The 24680-nt window shown below is 33.5% G+C and overlaps 1 protein-coding gene across 1 annotated transcript in view; it reads left to right on the top strand.

The window, feature by feature from the left end:
- Positions 1-24680, top strand: part of PCDH15 (protocadherin related 15) — a gene marked incomplete at its 5' end in the record, with an annotated part of 518446 nt that overhangs the window by 144260 nt on the left and 349506 nt on the right. Inside the window, 2 exon segments of the mRNA XM_019629964.1 lie at positions 6126-6245; positions 13521-13631. Coding sequence (XP_019485509.1) covers positions 6126-6245; positions 13521-13631 — 231 coding nt within the window.

Genomic DNA, 24680 nt, shown 5'->3' with positions numbered 1-24680 from the left:
CACTCAGGGGAATGTGGAGATTGCAAAAGAGACAGATAAGAATATCGAAGGGCATAAAAAGGATGAGGTTCCTATTGACTCTTCTCAGGACTCCAGCAGGAAGGCAAACCACACGGCACTTGGAGAACTTCATTCCAGGATGCCCCCATCTGACCTGTAGGCACCCCAACACCTCAAATGCTAAACCCACACTCCTTCCCACTCTTGTGGCCTCCTTGTATGCACTCCCCAGTGGGGTGGTGAGAGCCAGCCCTAGTAAACAGAGGATATTCTCAGAAAATCAGGCCAGGGACTATGGGCAAGGGAGAAACCACAAACTCGACTATAGCGCCACCTTTGGGTTTCTAGCAGCCAACCTGGTGAGTTATAACAACCAGAGAAGACATACAAGACCAAGAATTCAACCACAGGTGGTAGCAAAAAGTATGGAATCATGAGAAGTCAAGGAAACATGTCATCTATCACCCAAATGTAACAATCCTGCAGTAATCAAACTCAAAAACATGAAAATTGATCACTTACCTGATCAAGAATTCAAAATAACTATTTCGAAGAAACTACATGAGCTACCAGAAAACACAGAAAGACAATTCAATAAAACTAAGAAAAGTATACATGAGCAAAATGAGAAATTTAACACAGAGAAAGAAACAAATTGTGGAGCTGAATAATTCAGTGAATAAAATTAAAACTGCAATAGAAAGTATCTATAGTAGAATAGACCAAACATATTAAATAAGGCGTCTTTAAATAGAAACACACACAAAACAGGTTATGTATTGATCGATTGATTAAAATGTAACTAGAGGCTTGCAGAAACCTAACCCCATTTTCCTTCTAGCAATGTAATAACCCTGCATTGTCCCTAGTCGTTCAGTGTTCATTAATTTAGTGTTTGTGGTGACTTTACAGAACACAACTACCACGAATAATGCGAATCAACTGCTTTTATATGAAACTGTGAATACAATGATTCTGTGGGAGAATGCGCCGAGTAAGATTAGTAAGGATAAATGTTCTATTTTTGGAGCATCCTTCATAATGTGTAGGTTGGCTTAAGTAGTTCTGGCTCACAAGATATTGGGACAGTTCACTGAGACCTGCCCAACTTTTATATTCACATTCCAATTTCCTTTATATATTTCTTGAACTATTGAAATGTCTTGCTTTGATTTCCTTTAAGTTTTACATTTGCACTTATCTATGCATTTGCTGTGTTTCCCAATAGCTGTGTAAAATCATTTCTGAAAAAAATCTATGAACTCAATAAGTAAGTGATACCCTCAGGTAGCTAGCTGCCCAAGCTGCTAATCATAGAATGCCGTTCAGAAAACCAAATTTATATTTCTAAGACTTGCTGAAATATTAAAGAACACAGGATATGGCCATCTGCATGGCACATGTGCCCTGAAAACTGTGGATAATAATGTATAGACAACACATTTTAATAAACTATTTAATTGTCATGTTAACATTTTCAACTCCTACATAATATTCAAACATTCACAAAGCACCGTTGTGCCATGTCTCTTGTAATGAGAATATGTATTAATGACATATATGTTTATCATATATGTAATATGTGTATACATAGATATGTACATGTTTTTGTTTTATATATATATATGAAATTAATAAAATAGGATTCTGTCATCTACTACTTTTTAGAAGCATTTTTTATATTCCAACTCTATTTTGCTTGTATGCATCTAGGATAGGCTACTCATTAGAGCCTTTTAGTCTTACCAGACTTTCCCTATGAGCACAGAATGCCTTATCTTCTTTTTTTCCTACCTCTTTCTATTATATTAGTTCAAATACCTTGAACCCTAGCCCCTATCTGAATAGGTCCACTATCTGAGGGGTAGTTCATTGATATATAACATATGTATCCCTTTTATTATTGCATTTTACATGTGGATGTCTATGTGTACACGTTTGCTCATCCTAATAGGGAAATGAATAGGGGCAATTTGTTCTAAGTTGTTTGCCCTAAATGTACAGCTATGGAAGGGAGCAAAACTCACTAGCCTACACAAATGCCGAACCGATAACTTGGCACACTGCCTGACTCTTTTGTCATCAACAATCAAAGCACCACATTTCCAAAGTTGAGTGAAAAGCCTTGAATCTAATTTTAATGATAACTGTGAATAGAAACAGCACCATAAATGAAATGGGATGCTGAAATCCACTATTTTACTCATTCTTTCCATTTAATTCTCAAGGACCTAAATTCTCCTTTAAAGAAGAGTTTAAAATTCTATTTAGTGATTATTTTTAACCTTTATATGATACCATTATAGGAATGATGAGTTTTATTTTCTATTTCACAGCTTGGCAATTGTATCTGTTTTATTTTCCATTCAAAGACATGAACTAATAGAATTTTTTGTAGAATAACTTCTACCAGTAATTTCAATAAATAAGTATATATAGGCACATAAATTGTATTGGGGACAATTATGTATGGCACTTCTAAATATGTTCAAATCCTAAAATTATAGGTATTGAAATTGAATTAACTTTTCCTCATTTGCATTATCTGATGTATCTTTAAATTGGAAACATAAACAAATGCATAGTAAGAACTTTTACATGTAGTTTAATTACAATGTTTATTGGACTTTATCACCAAATATATTTTTTAAAGGCAATCAAAGAAATATAATGTAGGGTTCATTTTAAATGACTAAATATTTAAAATTATACCTATCCATAAATGTGATTTTTAAAAGATACCTGTCTGTGGTGAAGAAGCAAAACATTAATTGATGATGATATATGAAGGCACCACAGCACTTTTTGTTGCCTTTTACGAGTTTTGAAAACATTTGGACACCTGGAGAAAATTATAGGTCTTTTTCATAGTTAGGGTCTTTGAATTTGCAAGTTTGTCTTTAGATTTGCAAATATTGCATTGTAAGAAGTAAAATCCTCCAAACCATCCATTCCAATAAAATGCTGTCATATAGTATTTATTTCTAGAAACTTATTCTTAAATAAGACTGTGAAAATTTGAAAAGGTTGAGAGTCAGAGAATATCGTGCTTTTTTTTTTCTCTTTGATTAAAAATAATCCTTTTCTTATTACAGTTGCCATTCCTTATACCAAATCATCAGAGTGGTTTTATTTACATCTTGGCTTCTGAGACTTAAGTGTCTGATTAGTTCTTTTTTTTATTATTTATATAGAGAATACTTCAAACTTTTTGACAAAGTAAATGCATATTATTAAACAAGCATGAAGAAAACTGTCAACCTGCCTTTACATAATAATAATTAAAAAATCTAAAAGAAAATAATGCCATTGTGTAGTAAAAATGCAGTTGAATGTTAGACAAACTGTCATATTATCAGTTGAAAGGGTCAACAATTTTATTCTGTTTTTCTTTTGAATAACTTTCATATGCAATCACTGATTTAAGTCTCAAAGTTTCATAATGTATAGACATACTGCTTATTTTGTTGAAACCTTCCCTTCAATTGAAAAAGTTATTAAAAAGAAAAAAATGGTTTTAGTAATAGTGAGTTGATATTAAAAAAAAATCAATGTTATAACAAATTGTCCTTTTAAGGACATATTGACAGGGCTGGCAGAACTGATAAAGCAGGGAACATTGTTTGCAGTACCCTTTATAATCTTTTGTTGTAAAACTCTTGTTTCCTTAGCTTCCAGCCCACTCACTCATTGATCTCAATATCTTCAATATTGCGGTATGTGATCTGAGCTTTCCCTGGATCTCCTATTCCTTCCATACAATACATATCAAATTTCATTGCCCTTGCCTGTAGTAATGTCAAAATTTTGCTCTATAATGAATCTAGTCCCATAGTATGTACTGCCTCCGTGAGTGTAGAAATGATGGGCACACTGTCTTCAAAATTTTCAGGCAACCTACTGTTCAAGACTTTTTTTTGCCTTTTGATTTGGTTTGATTTTTTTAGTTGAACCCCAAGGCACAGTTTTCTTAACACCAAAGATTTTGATTAAATAATTTGAGTTTGCTTTATTAGATATCTGGGAATAAGTTATTGTTATTTAATTTTAAAATTTCATCATTTAAAAATCAAATCTTAGCTATATAAGAATGGAGAAGATTTTATAAGGGAGAACAATGTCTTTTGGAACAGAGATTATATTAAAGATATATAAATTGGCTTGGTAGCCTTTTACTTAAGTAACATTTGCAATGAACCCATCTACTAATGGTCTCTCAGTACTGCATGTGCTATTTAAGCCATCTCCTCTCACTTCATTCTCATTTCTCTTTGACCTTCAGAAAGTCAAAGTTTTCTTTCAAAGCTGCCTGTAAGGAGGGTTATAAATACCTACTGAATGAAATAGGATGCTGAAACCTACTACTGTTATACTTTGTGCTTTAAGTATATTCTTTGTTTGTTTTTTAATTTTATTAAATTTATTGGGGTGACATTGGTTAATAAAATTATGTAGGTTTCAAGTGTTTCATTCTATACTACATCATCTATATATTGTATTGTGTGTTCACCACTCAAAGTCAAATCCCCATCTGTCACCATATATTGGACCCCCTTTATCCTTTTCTATCTTCCTCTAACCCCCCTATAGTTGGTAATCACTATACTGTTGTCTGTGTCTATGAGTTTTTGTTTGTTTGTCTTGCCTGTTCATTTATTGGTTTCAGTTTTATATCCCTCATGAGTGAAATCATGTGGTCCTTGACTTTTTATGTCTGACTGAAAAAGTTGGTATATTTCTTTAATCATAATTGCATTTTTCTCTAAATCAGAGGTTGCAAATTACTGCTGTTGTTGTGCCACTGGATGTATTTTGTTTGTCCCATTTAATTCATAGTTTAATTCTCTAAAATCTGTTGCAAACCTTAGAAACAAGAGACTTCTTATAAAATTAGAATATTAGACGACCTAGTAACATTGGCTCCACATTTCATATGCTGGGGTTGAGTAGCAGCTGCCACTTCAGAGAAGGCACATGCTACCATTTGCATCAGGTTTGTTTCACTTATTTACATGATCTCTGTAGACATTTGAGTTTGTAGCTGCTGAAAATAGAAGGAAATGAGACAACTCCTCTTTATTTTTATTTCTCCATAAAGGGAATCCCATTTCAAAACTATCAAAGCATATTTCAGAACAAAATTTAAAGGCCCCTGCACTGTGGAGGCACAGAGCTTATATCCATTGACAAAATATAATTTATTCATTTTAATGTAATGATTAAGGATGTAAAGTATAAAATGTAAGCGCAACAAAAAGGGCACCATATTCTTATGCGGGCTCAGAAAGTGTTATATCAGAGATGGTTCAGGATAAGGTGATACCTAATTAAGTTGAAATGTAAGTAAGTAGTAGGATTCCAGCTAAAGCTTGCAGACTGGAGACTCTGGATGTAGGAATACATTGTGCAAAGAGCTATAGGTAAGCAAAAATAACTGTGATTCTCTGGTGGAGATCAATAAGAAATAAAGCTAAATACCAAATCATGGTCGTATAGGCCACATTGAGTTTTATTGTTGTTTATTCCAAATGGAAATATATGACCATGTCGCCAACTCCTGTCACATGATGGCTTTCTACTCAACCAGTATTACAAGCACTAAAGAAACTCTCAGCTTTTGCTTTTCTCTGGTAGACAAGGCATCTGTTTTCTTCAAATCTCTTCCTTAATTTTGCCAATTACATGCAATTACAACATGGATTTCATTGATCTCTCTGAATTTTTTTTTAATTTTAAAATAAAGTAACTCACTTCCTCATACAATTTAAATTCTAGCTTGTAGATAACTTAATGCCTGAAAGTTTTTTAAGGAGGAACAAAAAAATGCATTTTCTCCACAGGGGCTAAGATGCCTGGGGTCATAATTGGTAGAAATGTGCTTCACTCTGAATCAGGGCCTTCTATATCTTTAACCCAAAGCTGGAACCACGATGCTGGAAATTTCAGACTTTATAAAAACTTCTGTATAAGGTTTGTGAATGTTCTTTTGAATCACATTAGGTCTGTGGTTGTGAGCAGCTGCCTATTCTCTTTTGTGTAATAAACGAATGGTTTTTGGTCTGTAACAATTCTGGTGTGCTACTGATTAAATGAAATTAATGGTTGTCCTTTTATTTTATTTTCAGCTCACTCCAGTTGGTACCACGATATTTACAGGATTTGCAGGAGACAATGGAGCTACAGACATAGATGACGGCCCAAATGGACAGATAGAATATGCTATTCAATATAATCCAGAAGATCCGGTATGTAAATACTTACTTGCAATGTGACTTCACTATGAGGAATATAATTAATGTTGACTTCAGATGACATTTATTGCATTATTCTATTATTCAGCTCTTGAACCACATTAGTAATCACAGTGTAATGACACATTATCTCAAAATTGCATTCTTTTAAATATGGATGCTGTACTTTAAAAAGCTAATTTTTGGTGGAATTTGTAGATAAGTTTTTGAAATGTATTTTAAATATAATATACAATTTTTGCTAAATTTCTATTATGTTTGCGGACTCCTAAGAATTCTAAGTAATTCACTGGACATGATATAACCAATATGATGCATATGCTTTATGGAACTCACAAATTAATACCACCACTGCCACTGCTTCATCAATGAAACCTAAGGTAGAGGAGGACAGAGACTCTAGGTTTTTTTTTGTCTTTTTGGAGGGGCTGTTAAATTATTTATTTTAATGGTATAGTATATTTAATATAGATAAAATCAGAATTGTTTTGTTGAAGCTAGAGCTTGCATCTTTCCCCTAAGGGGAAAGATTTTGTTTCCTAAGGCAGCTTCTCAGAATGTTACAGGCTCCACAAAACATAGTTTTGAAATCACTTCTTAAGTAAGTTTTCTAAATTAATGCTCACAGTAGCCCATGCGGGGATCGAATCAGCATAATTTAGCTCTGCTTAGGCTCTCACTAGATTGCAACCTGGGTGTTGAACAGATTAGTTCTCCTGTGGAAGCTTGACTAGAGAAGAATTCCCTTGCAAGTAAACTCAGATTGCTGTCAGAATTCATTTCTTTATTGGTGTAAGCCAGAGGGCCTTGTTTCTTACTATCCGTTGGCTGGAAGTTGCTCTCAACTCTTACAGATCACCCGTAGTTCCTTTTAGCTGCTTACTTCATCAAGCTTGCAAGGAGAGAATCCAGTTCTGGTCTGTTGGCAAGATGGAGCCTTATATAACATAATGTACTCACAAGAGTGCCAGTTTATCATCTATGCCATATTCTATTGGTTAGAAGAAAGTCTGAGGTCCTGCCCACAGTCACGGGGAAGGGACTACTAAAGTCACTCATCAGGAAGTGGGGATAGAGAAGGTTCCCTTAAGAATCTGTCTGTCATACTAACTATAATGTTCAGCATGATTATCATCATTTTTGAATATCATATAAATCTAATTAAAAAATTATTGTTGAGTCTTTTTTTTTTTTTTTTACAAACTTATGCAACAGAGGGAAGGTTGTATTTTGGTCTTAATAGAGGGTAAATTGAGATGGTCATTTGAATTATTATGATTGTTTCAACCTACCTATATTTTATTTATGATATGGATGGATAATTATACTAGGAGATGTGAAATGAGAAAAAGTGAGCAATTTTGCTATCCCAAATCATAAAATTTCAATTATAGCCAAATGTTGCAAACTTTTACCAAAACAAGGCATTTTTATTTTATCTAGGAACAAAATCAGAATAGTTAAAATTGAGCTTTTTTTTCTTTGCCATTCTTTTTCTTGTATTTTATCTAAAATGAGGAAGGAACAAGTCTGGGAATAAAGACCTACTGAAATAATTGACCAAATTTAAGGCAAAAACATTTGTGCTGTTTCCCAAAATTTCTGATTCTTGCTGTCTTTGGAAACATGCCAGGGGTGTACTTCTTTTCTTTCTTTCTTTTTTTTCTTGCTTGAAGGAAATTACATTTTCTGGCTAATGAAATGTAAGCTCAAAGAACCAAGTATAATTCACCATTTCCCCTCCCACTGCTGCAGTGATTGGCGAAAAAAACATGTTGAGGTGAAACAGCTATTAGCCTGAGTCCCAGAGTGACAACATCAACAGAGCCCACTTGCTAAAATGTTAGTGCAGATATACAGAGTGAGTAAGAAATAAAAAGTTCTTATGTTAAGCCATTAATTTGGGGGTTTTGTTCCTGCATCATAACCTATCCTTTCTTGACTGATATATTCAGACAAAAATAATTTAGTAAATGCCTCAATATTAATGTCTTCTAGACAGTGAACTAGAGGAATTTAAACTACAATGGTCACAGTTATTGTGAAATGCTATTTTTTGTGCCTTTTATGGTAATGAAAACACCATCCATAATACAATTATCTAATTAGATTGTTTAAAAATAAACAAGAAGAACAACTGTTTAAAATGGGTCAGAATTTGTCATCATATGCTCTACAGCAATTTTAATTTTGGGGAGTTTATCTTACGAAAACCCAATTATAATAGGTATCATCCTGATGTTTAAATCCTATTGTTAAGTCAGATTGATAAAACTATTCATACAATAGGTTATCTAGTCATCTTTAGTATCTAACTTCTTTAATGTCACACTGAAGTGATGTTTATTCAGCACTTCAAGTATTGTGGCCTGACATGTTAAGGAGGAAACTGATGACATATCCCTTAAAGCAGTCTCCAGTGGATGAAGTAAGCAGTATAGCATTTCTATTAACTACCACTGTCACTTAGAAAAGCATTGAGGGTATTGAAGCAGCATGTGTAGGCAGCTTCTTTCTTGGAAGTATTAGAATGGTGTTTCAGTGTGTGGTGACATCTTTAATAATTCCCTCCTAAGTAGATTGCCCTTCTTTTGTAATATACTGGGCTCCTTATAGTTTTGAGAAAACTGAGAGAAAAATGAGCCATAATTTATTTTGTAATGTGTAAGCATGTAATACAATTGAGTTTCCTGAGTCAGGAAGTTAAAACCACAGTTTAAATACAAAAGTTGTCTAACAAATCATCGTCATGAAATAGTTTTGTATATAAATCAAAGTCCCCATTATAATATTTTGGGCTAAGCAAAAATGGTATTGCTTACTTTTAAATAGGTTACTAAGAACCTTATTTTATACTTTAATAATGTTTTAACAGATTGCATTCTATCACAGCAATCTAATGACTCAATTAAGTCATATTATTCTTACTTCACAATGAACATTCTTGTTTAAGCCATTGTCTAGAGTCCTTCCTTGTGTAAAACTTTGAACCCAGATCTTTTCTCTCCAAGTCTGAAATTTTAACTTCACAGCACGCAATGCCTCTGAAGCCAACCAGAATCTTCTAAATACAATTTCCTAGGGGATTGGTTAGAACAAGGTACAATGAACGGCATTGCAATCTTTAATGTATTATTAAATATGCATATACATGTTTGTGTGTATTTATGTAGGGATAAGTTTGTATGAAACAGAGAAACAGGGTGTTGGTATTCTATGAGGAGCAAATTAATGTTGCCGCTCAAATCCCGGTCACTTTTGAGTACACTGGGCCTCATAATCTTGCTTAATCTTCCATTTTCCCTTCAAGTAGTTAGATTAGGGAAGTCAACCAACCAATAGATGGATCAGCAGCTAATGGTTTGGTGGCCTGATTTCATCAGTGACAAGCTTAAAGCTGAATATAGACTGATTAGGACAGAGTCAGTGCTGTTGCCTGGAACTAAGAGGTAAAGTTACAGTAACATTCAGGGTGAACAAATGGGGAAAGCTGAGAGAGAGAGAGAGAGAGAGAGAGAGAGAGAGAGAGAGAGAGAGAGAGAGAGAGAGAGAGTCCAAAAAGATATATAAAAACAATTATAAGAGAAATTACAGCCTCTGAGAGACAGAGAGAGACAGAAGATCTCCTAGTTACCTAAATTCCCACCATTTCCTACCAACACAGTTATAGACCCAGGGAAGTATATTTGGACATTGGCTCTGTCCTTAGATCACCAGCACCTGACATCAAATCAGTTGGCTAATCTAATACATCTAACTTCAAAATAAAGAAAAAGAAAGTACAATAATTATCTACCTTAAAAATAATTTTTAGAAACGTATTGTTCAGTTGATGTTATCAGCAAATTCCAAAATTCTTTAATATGCTTAACTTGGTCCTCTCCATTTCATAGTCCAGTGTTTCTCAAAGTATAACCTGAACCATCTGCATCAGAATCATCTGAGAGTTTCACAGGAATTGTAGCCTTCTGAGAATTTTTTGAATTTTTGGAAGATGCTGGGAGTTTGCAAACTAAATGATACATTTCTGTGATTCGTATATACTCTAAACTTTGAAAATGATCATCCCATTCCATTATGGCCTTATTATATTGGGTTGTCGGAAAAGTCATGACGCATTTTTGCAACAAAAAACATAAAAAAAATATGTCATGACTTTTCCAACAACCCAATATAATATTAAAAACAAAACAAAGCAAAACAAAAAAAAACACTTTTTTTGCTATTTTTTCTATTTCTTCCTCCTTAGGTTAAGCTCCAGAAATATTACTACAGCAGGACATTTACTTCAAGTTGTTCAAATCCAATATTATACTCATATTTACTAGAAGAAAAAAAAATAATACCCTTGAGATATTTCCACATGTGCTTCTAAATCTTATGATTATTATTCCAGTTATTTAGATAGAAGGGATACTTGATAAATACTTATTTAATTAAAAATGTTAGTTAATTTTAACACAAAGGCATTCTTTGTCTAATAATTCATAAACAATATTGATTATAAAGAACATATTCTCTATATGTTTCTTGAAACACAAGTGTTTTATTCAACACCTAGCAAAATGAAAATCTCAGATATCTATAAAAGATAGGCTTAGCTAATAAGAAGTTTAATTATAAAGGGTTCTTAAGAACAATAAAGTTCCTAATAACTATGTTATTTATAACAATTCTATGAATGTCCATTGAAAATTGTCAACTAAAAAAACATACATTAAGTTGCTTTGCTAGAGACATAAAGATAAGTATCTCCATATCACAGATGGCGTTTCTTGAGAAATCTGTGAGGGGGAAATGAAAATACATAGATAACAAGGGTTTAGAAAAAATAATATAATATCAGATGAAAAACTTAATAATTCTAAATTGGATGATGAAGGTTTCACTGAGTGGGACTTTCAAGGTTTATTAAGAGAAATGAGGGATAGGATGTTTAGGCAGGAGATAATAAGAATAAATATCAGGCCTGAAGAATCATGACATATGTGGAAAAGACAGGACAACAGGATGATGTATAAATAAGAGGTAATCATGTATCAAAGTGCTCGTAGCTGCAAATAATAGAAAACTAAATTTAAAATGGCTTAGCCAACAAGATCATTTATTATCTCTCATAATAATTTGATCAGAGATGCGGTGGCATCAGGATTTGTTCAGCAACTCAGAGACAACAAGATCCAAGCTCTTTGCATTTTTTTGCTCTGTTACCTCAGCATATTATTTACTTCTAGATTAACGCCATCAATAGTGCCCAAATGACTGCTGAAGCTCCAGGTTTATGTCCTTAAAGCAGTATCTATAAGCAGAAAAGGAAACAATATTTTTTCCTTCTCTCTCTCTCTCTTTACTATTAAGAAAAATTATTCTTGTTTCCTAGAATTAAATTTTATGTATGTTTCTGAAACAATCACAGCTAAAAGAGTGGAATTACCATGATTGGGTTAGATTAGTCAATAGTCATCCCAGTTAGGGGCAGAGCATCCCCTAAAGCACAAAGCCACCAGTTAACTTGTTTAGAGTTCTGAGTCCAGGGATGAAGTATCTGATTGGTAAGCAATTCAAAGTATCTTCCAGATAGATGAGAGAAATTTGTATATGTCTCTATAGTTGAGTCTCTAAATATTAACAACCCCATAACATGTTGAGTTGTGCTTTACTGTGTAAATGTCAATTACTAAATAAATTTTCCATATAATTAACTTAGATATTTATATTTAACCATTTTGTACTCCCCTGGTATAATCAAGAGTCCCACTCAAAGATATGAGCAATGTTTAAGTAGGCAAAACTTTAGGGAAAATGTCAATTGCCTATTTTTAACTGTAAATGTTCTTCATGATATGTTTTCTGTATTTAAAATTACTTTTTAAGTGACTATATCCCAGAAAGATCTGCAAAGCCAATTACATTCACACAAGCTAAATTAGAAAAATAAATCAAAGTGTGCTCTGTGTGTGTGCAAGTGTACCAGAAAGAGAGGGGGTCAGGAAGGGAGGGAGAGAAAGCGGAAGAGGGAGAGATCAAAACACTTCTTGACATTCAAGGTTAATTTGTCCACATGTTCCTGAATGAACTTGAGACGGGAGATTTGAGAAGCCATTCTCTTATTAAGTCTTTGTTCCTAAGTGACTCCCCTTGTGTCAGCTGAGTGTGTGTGTACACATACTCACACACACACACACACACACACACACACACATATCCCTTCCTTCCTCCCTTCCTTCCTCCCTTCCTTCCTTCCTTCCTTCCTTCCTTCCTTCCTTCCTTCCTTCCTTCCTTCCTTCCTTCCTTTCACCTTTCTCCTCCTTCTTTTCTTCCCCCCTTCTCCCCTCTACGTCTCTTCCTTCTTCTTCTCCTCCTGAAACAACCTAATACAGATCCAAGCTAAGTATTTTTTCTGGTGCCCTCAACCACATGCACAATCACAACTACATAAAGCAACCAACCAAACAAAAAGTTCCAGTTCTGGAAGTAGAAATTATTTGTTGTGGTATTCAGAGTATATTTTATCAGTCTTCAAAATGGCACTAAAATACAAGAGTAATATAAGGTCTTTTTAAGGATGAGAGACTGATGTTACAAATTATGTTCTCTTGAAGTGTGGATACATTGTCTGACACTGAGGGCTGCTTATACAGAGCAGTAGTGCTGGAAGGCACGCTATAGATTGCCCTTAGAACCTGCACGTTACCAGGAAGACATTCAATCCCTGAGGGGGTAGGAGATTTAACTAGCGAGCAGCAGTTCTGAGGCCCGAAAAAAAAATAACCTATAACTTAAATTCTGTTCACAAAAACACAGTGTTTCAAGTTAATAGTTGTATTTAATTCTTGAAAATGCAGAGAATACGGAACAGGCACCAATGTTCAAAAGGAGTAGTATGTAGAAATCACAAATTGGAGTGTACATACCCTTTAGTGATAAAACAAATGGTGAAAAAATAATATGATAACAGGGAACATTTTCAGATACCTGGACTTTGATTTAGAAGTATCCGACGGCTGTTGATGTGTAACTGATGATATACAAGCAGCTATCACAGGGAGCAAGTTTCCTAGTTATCATTTTTAAAGGACTCCAATGAAACCATTGATGAAAATGACAAGTTTTTAGAAGAATGTTAAATCCGAAGCATGCACTCACTTTCTTTTTACAGATGATAAGCATGCTATCTGTAATTTTCAAGGGGATGAAACTGCAGTATTGAATTCTCTAATTCATCTTATATTCAAATGATCTCAAATTTGTACCTTTACCTATTTGCAGACATCCAACGACACCTTTGAAATACCCCTCATGTTGACTGGAGATGTAGTGTTAAGGAAGAGGCTCAACTATGAAGATAAGACTCAATACTTTGTCATCATCCAAGCTAATGTGAGTATTTCATTTTTCTTACTTTCCTCCTGTGAACCTAGGAAGTGAAGAACTAGACTGAAATGTATAAGCACTCTATCCTTAAACTCTGCCCTTCCTTTGAAATTTGGTTATTTTTCCAGTGCCTTATCTACCATGTGCTAGTGAATACTATAGGCATAAGCAATACAACTGTATTTCAAGTTCGAGTATAAGCAAGCGGAAAGGTGATAAATCTAGGGCTCTTTTTGTGTTTGTTTATTCTGTTTCCAATTATCTGAGAGGAAACTTTCTCTGTGTCCTTTCTCTCCCAACTTCCACTTACAGAACTAGATCACATGAGTCAGCATAGCAGAAAGGAAAGTGGAGGAAGTTTGTATGTGGTAAAGGGGCATAAGATAATAATCTCTGGATGACAGTAAGTATGGTTCATCTGCTGGGGCTGGGCAGATAGACTTCTGGAAAAAAAAAAAGCATTTGTTGGTAAGGGGAAGAAGGGGGCTGATACTTTGACATTCTTAGGAAAATAAATAAATAAATAAAAGTAACAGGGCATGCCACAGACAGCTTCTAATATTGAAAAGTCCCATAGCCAGTGGCAGGACCATGTTCTGAAAAGGTAGTTAGGCTCTGAAGCCAGCCTGTATCTTTAATGACTCCTATGCATTGAAATCTTACTCATGTAGCAGAATAGAAAGACAGTAGGGGGTGTGGCAAAAGGAAAGTATCCTCCATCAGCTATTCTGAACAAGTTTATAGTGGACCATCCTTATCTGTGGTTTATTTTTGTCCCGTATCAGTTACGCTTGGTCAACCATAGTCTGAAAATATTAAATGAAAAATTCCAGAAATAAACAATTCAATACATAATCCATACGGTTTAAATGGCATGCCTTTCTGAGTAGTGTGATGAAATCTTGTGCTGACATTCATCATCCTGCACAGGAAGTGAATCATCCCTTTGTCCGGTGTGTCCATAGTGTCTATTCTACCTGCTATTTGTTAGCCACTTAGTAGCCTCATTGTGGCGGCGTTCACGGGCTTATGTTCAAGTAAACCTTTTTTGTTTTTTACCTCATAATGGCCCAAAGTCATTCACATAACTTTTATTACAGCATATTGCTGTAATTATTCTATTTGATCATTAGTTACTATTGCTGATCTCTTACTGTGCCTAACTTATAAATTAAACTTTATCATTGATATGTATATGGAGGGAAAAAAAAACACAGTATATATACAGTTTGGAACTATCCATGGTTTTAGGCATCCACTGGGGATCTTGGAGAGTATCCCACAGATAAGGGGTGTCAAGAAACAAAATTCAACCAAGTAAATTTGAAGATCCAATTGTTTTTTAAGCAATTCATAAATCTGGCAACATCCCATCCAGCAAGTAGAAGGTTGCTTGGAGGGGTTGCATAAAATGGAAGGTTTTTATAGAAAGAAGGGTAGAGCAGAGGACTTATTAACAATAGAAATAAATAATTACTTTTAGGCCAGGACATCCTCATTTTGGGGGGAAGGTAAGGCTAGGGTTTTATCATGAAAATTGCCTCTTCTTCCTTTGGGGAATGAAGGGGATCATGTGACAGATTACCTTACCAGTGCTTGACCAGAAAATTCCAAATTGGTTGATTAAGGTTACGTTTCTGGGAAAGGTCAAAACTGCACTTAGGTCAGGTATTAAACCCAGGTTTGGTAGCATGGGCTTTAGCGCAAGTGACACAATTTGGTGCCTGTGATTTTCTTTTTAACAGAGGGAATTGTTGTAGATACAACGTTTTCATTAAGTGTTTTTGTTTGTTTGTTTGTTTGCTTAACATTCTTAGATATATTTCACCAGAAAGAGGATATAGGGGATAGATAGATAGATAGATAGATAGATAGATAGATAGATAGATAGATAGATAGATATAGACATAGATATAGATATAGATGTGTGTGTGTATGTGTGTGTGTGTGTGTGTGTGTATTTGGGTAGATATTGATAGAAATTTAATTTTTGAAGCCAAATTTCTTAACTTTCATTCAAAATTCATAAGGTTTTTGTTTTGTTTTACATTCAATTCGGTGTGGGCTGTTTTGATGTCCAGTGAAAAAGCTAGAAAAAAATTCTGGATATAAGAAAAAGTAAAATGTATAAAATGGACACTCTCAGAACTCCTCAAAAACATTGAAATATTTTTTAAAAAATATTTTCTATTAAGTGAGAATGCAAACAAAAGATACACTTTCTTTTGTCTGATTCAGAATCTCTAATAAAATTTACAAAAAAGTCAGATTGCAATGGCATGTATCTGAAAGCTAATTTTTATTATGCTGTTCAAAATGAGGTATTAAAAAAAAAGAAATACAGGCTAACAGAAATCTGAACAGCTCTCTAATTTTAAATATTTATAAAGACATCTGGAGCAATTTGTATCCAATTCGCTAAACTAACTATGGTTAGAGTGATCAGTTTTTAGCATGTCAGGGATAAAATTATGAAACAGAAGGATATACATGAATCATTGAAAGGGATGAAGAGAATGGACAAGAAGTTGAAAGATTTGTATTTATCTGTAAAAATGATTTTTATATAAATTTAAATCACACAGTACAAAATGTGAAAGTTAAACATAGGAGAGTATAAGTTGTGGTGTTTTTAAAAGTTTTCAGAATTATAGTCTTTTAAAAGTTGTAGGATCTACTGAAATTAGGATGTATAACAAATATTCATCTATGCTTAAGTTTTATTTGATTTTGTTTTTTGGCATGGAAGAGATAGTTGCCCACATGGGACTCATGAGAGGCAATGAGTGAAGTAGAGTGGCAAAAACCTGAGCTCTAGAACCACATGGCTTGAATTAATATTCCAGTTCAGCCATTTAGTTGTCTGACTAGTTGTCTGACTTTGGGCATACTCTGTATGTCAGTTTCCTAGCTGGTAAAATGGGGATATCAATGAAACACACCATATAGGGTCCTTGTGAGAATTAGCAAGTTAGCCAACAAAAATGTAGTTAGACTAATGCTTAAAGTATATTCTGATATCATTACAGTATTACATGAACTACTTAAGTACCAGTATTTTATTGTTTAAAAATGGACAATTAAAAATCAATTTATTATGAAAAAAATTACATATATATTATATATACTGTTAATCTTAGTAGATAATGCCATATTATTTTCAAAATATTACAACGTATCACATTCCCACAAATTATAAAGAAGAATGTCCATTGTCTCTACATTTTAGATACATAACTTACTTAAGACAGTGGGTTATTCGAGCTGGAATACTGTCTCATATTTCCTTGAGGGTCAATGTAGGTATCTCTTCCCAACTCTTTGTTCAGTGACCTTACATTTGTGGCTATGGTGGGAGTATTTACATAGTGGAAAGTGACAAGCTCTACAAATCAGGGTTCCTTGTCTCAGAGAGCTGGTTGTCAAAACATTCAGTGCTTTGTATATATATAATTTAATCTTTATGTTTACATGGGACAATGATATCAAATATCTAAAATACCTTTCTAATCATACTTTTATAGTATTCTTTTTTATTGTTTTATTGATAGTATGTAAACCAGTGTGCAATGTAAACCATGTACATCAAAAACCTACATATTCTCTTAGAGTTAAAGGAGAGTTGAAATATGAGCAGTTTTAACTTTCAAGTTGATGTTATCTAAGAGGCTAGAGGTCTGATGATAATTACTAAACATTTCTCAGCTTTGGCCTGGCTTGGCTTATAGATATTTGATTGATTTGCAAAGGAACCATTCAAATTTTCAAATTTCATGGGAATTTTTGTGTTTGTATTTTTTATTTATTTTTCTGTGTGACAATGTTATGATTCTTAAATAAGTTGGAAGGGTTTTGGCTGACCCACATTAGAAAATGTATCATTTGTTTTCTGGAGAATATTTGCTACATTATTACCCCACTTTTTATTTTCCACATGAATATGTAATGAGGAACTGATCAATTGCAGAGAGAAGAAGAAAAAAAATCTCAGAAAGGAAGTTCAGAGAAGTAAAAATCAATGGGGTTTACATTTGTTGAAATTTCCAATACATTTTGTTACCACAAATTAATTTTGATGTTATCCTAAGTCACAAAAGAATAAAACTCATCTCTATAGATTTTCTTGAAAGCCAACTCTCTTTTGTACTACTCTTATCCTGAGAGAAATACTAAGAGCTCTTAAGTACTCAAGAGCCCTTAAATATAATAATTGTCAGAAAGAAAAAGTTGGCATTTCATTTAGAATCATAGCAAGAATAATTTCTGAATTATCTTATCCATTGTAGGGCTATTCTTTATTTCCTCAAATATGAAAATTTAGAGAAGAAACCTCATTGTCTTTCATAACAAGATATTTTTATTTTAAAAAATATAGAATTAATATTTCATTGTTAACTCTCTTTTCTCTTAATGGCTACACATATTTAAAAAAAGTTTGTAAACTGTAAGGGCAGAAATTGTTTATCTTATTCCCTTCTAGTTTTTCTTGGCTGGCCTAATAATTAAATTGACATAAGACAGATTATCAGGAGGAAAATGATTTAATTTTATATGTACAGGAACCCCATAAAAATATAAAACCCAAAGAAGTAACAAAAAAGGCATCTTTTATAGCTTTAGACAAGGAAACAGTAAATTTGTGAAGAGTTGGGGGGAAAAAATTGTGTGGGGGGGTTTGGGCATCGAGTAGTAAATTACTGAAGAAGAAACAAGGTTTGTTTATAGCCTTCTAGGTCCTAAATTCCCTGTTTCTGGTGATAAGGATGTCTTTTACCTCTCCAGGTATAGGTAAATTACTTTTCACCTGGGAGACATATTTCCTGCTTTCAGGAGAGAAAAGGAGGGTCAGAGTATCTTTCCTGCATGGCTGTTTCTCAAGTAACGTTAATTCAAAATCATCAGCACGCCAGAGTGGCATATGTTAGAGTGGAATATTCTGTTCTCCTTCGAAACATTTCAATTACATGGGTTTGGATATAAAAAACACTTTCTGTATTTTCACATTCAATCTATGTAAACAACTTTTCAGGAATAGCCCCACCCAACTTGTCTACTTCCTACTGATATATGGAATAAGCGCTGATATTACACCTACTATTTCTAGCTTTGACAGTTTCTTGGGCGTATTCTGGGGAGTGGCACTGAAATGGGAGGATGGTAGTCAATTGTTTAACAAACATTTATAAAATGTTCAAGTAATGAAGATATGGAAGCACGTGGGGATCTACAATATGATACTATTCCGTCCACTAGTATGCATGATAAAAAAAAAGATAAAATAGGCAAATGTTTCAAACTAAAACGTTTTCTAAAATAAATAAATAAATAAACTTTAAAAAAAAGAAAGAAAAAGAATATGTTTCTAAAGTGATTTAGAGCAAGGCAATCTTGCTGCTGCTTTCTTTTTTGATATAGAAATTTAACCAAACCAAGTTGCTAGGATAACTTTGAAAATTTCGGTCAGTGATATTCCATCTATCATTGAACAGAAGCAAGACAAACACCTCTGAGGTCTTCAGTAACTGAGTTAAGGTCAAAAGACTCAGGGCAACTCTAATTATGTTAAAAATATATATGTTTTTTTTCTTTTTCTACTGCAAATGCCTGATAAGGTAATGAAGGAGTCTTTAATATATGTATCTATGAGTGACTCTGATAGGTGCTTCTAGGCATTTTATTAAATGAAAAACTACTTGAATACTGAGTATGTAAATGTTGGAAGTCTCTTTATTCCAAGTTTCCATTGACATTACCTCAAAAATAAATCAGAATATCGGCATGTTTGTCTTACACTCGTTTTAAAATTGGGTTACATAGAATTTCATAGTATTTGTTAGAATCCACATCTTTCCTGGCCCCACTTCACACAATCGATATTTAACTTAATATACTCCTAAATATAGAGCAGGTAGTGATGGAATTAGAAACAAACATTTGTCTCTCGTTTGATCAAAGAACAGTGGGCAGTGAAATTATTTTACATCAAGAAATCCTTAGAATTGAGATGAAGGGATTGAAGTTATACTTATCACCTGACAGAGGTGTTTTACTGCCTTTATATCATCATACTTGAAATACCTGCAGTTTTATAACAATGTGCTTCATAAAAAAATGTATTATGACAATGAGTTAGTCATCTCTGAGTTATTTTAAAAGTAACTTTCTTTGAAGATCTACCAGGCACATTCTCTTAAAAAAAAAACAAAACAAAAAAGGTTGTTCCTTGCAAAGTATTGATGAAAAATTCTACTTATGTAGAAAATAATTCATTCAAAAGCAATGGGTGTCTTTGATATGCCAGATATTATGTTATAGTAGGATTGTGAAGAGTTGTATATTTTGTTGCCATCATATGGGGCCAGATTGGAGGCTTTCAATAAAGATGCTAAGGTTTCAGGGACCAGGGCAATATCACTTCTCTGTGAGGCATTAACAGAGTGCTCCAGCTAGGTTGAATCCCACCCTGTTGAGTATTCCTTATGTTTTTCTTGATTCTGTATTGAAGATGTGCGTATGCTTTTCAATTCCTGCATGTCAGTTTTTATGCTCGATTATTCTTTGTATCACCTACAATTTCTTGCATTCACAACTGTTATGGATGCTAATTAAAGATTTCATGTAATTAAATGTTTAATGTTAACAAATGTGTAAATGATATATGAAATGATAGTACACATTGAGAAAACACAAATTAAACAAACTTGGATAACTTCAAAAATATGTATTTTGCTAGTCAATCACATTTCCTAACCTAATAAAGAATTCATATTTAAATGTTTAAGATTTATTATTTTAAAAAGGAAAGACAAGATAAATGAAGAAGGAAAATGGGAGAGAAGAGTGAAGGGTTTTTGTGATAGTTTTTAACATGTTTTGTATTTTCACATAGTAATTAATGAAAATATAAACTTAATGAATCACATAAATATTTATGCAAATAATTATGTTTTATTTATACTACTCTCAATTTATAATGTTATTTATTTTATCCAGAACAGTCTGTAGCAATAGTATTTTCCTAGAGAGAGAGAGCAAAATGTTTTGTTGCTTGTTTCTTTCTTTCTTTCTCTCAATTGCCAGGGACTTCACTATAGACATATTTTTAAGATGGATTTGGTTTGAACTGGGAGAAAAACACCATGGATTCACAAAATAAAACAAAATGACAACAACAACAACAAAATCAAAACAGCAGATTGGAGAGAAGCTCTGAAAACCAAATAGAAGTTACCCTTTGTAAAAACAACTTATAAGGGAAAAGCTCCACTTGCAAAAGTGCCTCCTTCTCCATATCTGGAATAGAAGGATGACAAAATCTGTAGAAGCTCATCAATGGAGAAAGCAGGGACTGAAATTTAAATAACAACCGTACCCTCATTTACTGGGTTTTGCCTGAAAACATGGTTCTCCCCCTACCAATATCTTTTTCTTTTTCTTTTTTTTTTCACAGATCTTGGAATTTATTGTCTTCTCTTTTTCCAAATAATTTCACAAATGGGTTATAATTCACAGCTCATGCATCTATCCGCTGAATGATTTCTAACTATGTCCATGACGCTTTGGAATTATGCAGTGTTCCTTCTTTTAAAATGTTAATTAATCTCGATATTTGACCTACTATATCCAGAGTAATCCACTTTCACGATAGAAATTAATTAATCATATCTGGTTTAACCATTAATTTGATGAAACATTAATAAGGTGAAATTTTTTTAAAATATCTATTTCATGAGGTCAGTTCTTTCGTCTGTGAATTGACATTCCTTCATAAATTTAGAAGTCCTCTGTGCAAACCATATCACAGTATTAATTTGGGGACTGTTCTCATATTGCATCTAAAGGTAATGAAGAGTCCTTGCAATTTTTTCAATTTATATAAATTGAAATTTTACATTAAAAATTTTTATATTTGACATGCAAGCACTTGTTTGCTTAATCAAAGGTCTTTTACTTTTTGTAAATTATTTTTGTCTTTCCCTCAAAGTTTTCTAACAGAATTACCATTACAAAAATAATATATATTTTTTCTTTTTGGCTTTGGGTTTTTTCTTTTTTTTGATAAATGAATTCAGCAAGGTAGCAGGATACAAAATCAATATTCAGAAATCAGTTCCATTTGTATACACCAATAAGAAACTATCAGAAAGAGAATTTAAGAAAACAGGCCCATTTACAGTTGCTTCAAGAACTATAAAATACTTAGGCATAAATTTAACCAAAGAACTAAAAGACCTGTACTCAGAAAATTATAAGACACTGAAGAGAGAAATTAAAGAAGATACAAATAAATGGAAACACCTGCCATGCTCATGGATAGGAAGAATTAATATAGTTAAAATGTTCATACTGCTTAAAGCAATATATAGATTCAATGCAATTCCTATCAAACTACCAAGGGCATTTTTCACAGAAATAGAAAACCTAATCCTAAAATTCATATGGAACCATAAAAGACCCCGAATAGCCATGGAAATCCTGAGAAATAAGAACAAAGCCGGGGGTATCATGCTACCAGACATCAAATCATACTACAAGGCTACAATAATCAAAACAGTATGGTACTGTCATAAAAATAGGAACATACATCAATGGAACAGAATAGAGAGCCCAGAAATAAACCCATTCATATACAGACAGTTAATCTATGACAATGGAAGCAAGAATTTACATTGGGGTAAAGATAGTCTGTTTAATAAATGGTGCTGGGAAAATTGGATTGACACATGCAAAAAAATGAAACTGGACCACCTCCTTATGCCATATACAAGAACAAACTCAAAATGCTTTAAAGACTTAAATGTAAGACCTGAAATCATAAAACTCCTAGAAGAAAATATAGGGAGTGAATTTGCAGACATTACCCTGAGCAATATTTTTATTGATATATCCCCACAGGCAAAGGAAGTAAAAAAAAATAACATATGGGGTTACATCAAACTTAAAATATTTTTCACAGCAAAGGAAACCATCAATAAAACAGAAAGGAAGCCTACTGAATGGGAGAAGATATTTGTCAACGATATACCTGAAAGGGGTTAATATCCAAAATTTGTAAAACACTCATGCAACTCAACACCAAAAACAACTAACATCCCAATTAAAAAATGGGCAGAGGATATGAAGAGACATTTCTCTAAAGAGGACATACAGATGGCCAACAGACATATGAAAAAATGTTCAACCTCACTAACCATTAGAGAAATGCAAATAAAAACCACAATGAGATACCACATCACTCTAGTCAGAATGGCTATCATCAGTAAATCAACAAACAACAAGTGCTGGCGAGGTTGTGGAGAAAAGGGAACCCTCGTGCATTGTTGGTGGGACTGCAGATTGGTGCAGCCGTTATGGAAATCTGTATCTCAAAAAACTGGAAATGGAACTACCGTATGACCCAGCAACTCCACTTTTGGGTATCTATCCAGAGAAACCCAAGATGCTAATTCAAAAGAATATATGCACCCCTATGTTTATTGCAGCGCTATTTACAATAGCCAAGACCTGGAAACAACCAAAATGCCCATCGGTAGATGGCTGGATCAAGAAACTGTCATTCATTTATACAATGGAATATTACTCAGCTATAAAGAGGAATTAAATTGCGCCATTTGCAATGATATGGATGGACCTAGAGAACATCATGCTAAGTGAAATCAGTCAGTCGGATAAAGACAAATACCATATGATCTCACTTATATGTGGAATCTAAAGAACTGAATAAATGATCATTGTAAGCAGAAATAGTCTCAGACATAAAGGAAAAACTGATTGTTGCTAGATAGGAGGGGGATGGGGATGAAAGAGAAGGGGAAGAGACGAGACAACATATATTGGTAACTACAATGTGGCCAAAGGGATATGAAAGACAGTTTGGGGAGTATAACCAATATGTAAATATTTTTAGGGGGTCAGATAGATTCATGTCTTGTTAGGAAGACCACTTCATGGACGGTGTAGAGGCTTGACCACTGCACTGTACATCTGAAGCTGCTGTTGAATTATATTGTATGTCAACTANATATGAATAAATATGGCTCCTGGTTTCTCACTCACAATAAAGTGTATTTATCATAAATGTACATATGCAAAGAGTGTATATATATATATATATATATATATATATATATATATATATATATATATATATATATATATATATGGTCACAGGATATGGAGTGCAGTACTGGGAGTGGAGTTGATGGAACTGTGATAGATATGTATGATATTGGGGGAGGGGGTGGTTGATTGGCGGAGGGTGGTGGTCAATTTGTGAGGGGTTGAAAAGTATAACTAATGCATTGTTTTGTGCATCTAAAACTAATAATAATAATAAAAAAAATCCCAATACCTTTTTTTTTTTGTCTTTAGCTGGAGGTGGTATTTCAAGTGGTGACTTTGGTCATTTCAGGGAGTTACCCTGTTTTCCTGGGTATCTCCCATATATACAAGAGGTATACATGTTATAAAACTTCTAATTTTTTTTTCTACTGTTAATCTGCCTTTTAATATTGGGGAGTCTCAGCCAAGAACTTAGATAGATAGAGGAAAAATTATTTGTCCTTCCCCCTGCAGTAGGTTTTCCGGTCTTTTTTTTTTTTTTCCATTTTAAATTCTCATTTTATATATCAACACTTTGTAAGTTATGTCTTTTCCCAGTATAAAATAAAAGCCAACATTATGTACATTGGTAAATATGTACCCTCTGTTATGCACTCATATCCAGTTTATGGAATAGTGACAATGACCCTAAGAGTGGAAGATAGTGAGAGATTTGTTGCTGACAGACTGAAAGGAAAAAAGCATTAGAAAACACTCCACTTTGTCTATTACAGAGACTTGGAGGTGACACATAAGGTGTAAAGCTGAGTAGCATGCTAGTGTAGAGACAGTGCTTCTAGATTATTAAAATAGTTTTGCCAATCCAAGATCACATATAATGTTACTTATTTTTTTCCCTTAAATTTAGATTGAGCCAGTATTTTTTTTAAATTACCCTAAGCAATTATAATAGAAAAAATCATGTGAGGCATACAAAAACATTTCTCTAATAAG

The sequence above is a fragment of the Hipposideros armiger genome, unplaced genomic scaffold (genome assembly GCF_001890085.2).
Source record: "Hipposideros armiger isolate ML-2016 unplaced genomic scaffold, ASM189008v1 scaffold_876, whole genome shotgun sequence".
Classification (NCBI taxonomy): domain Eukaryota; kingdom Metazoa; phylum Chordata; class Mammalia; order Chiroptera; family Hipposideridae; genus Hipposideros; species Hipposideros armiger.
The sequence above is the reverse complement of the archived record's forward strand: the minus strand, read 5'-3'. Positions and strand labels throughout refer to the sequence as shown.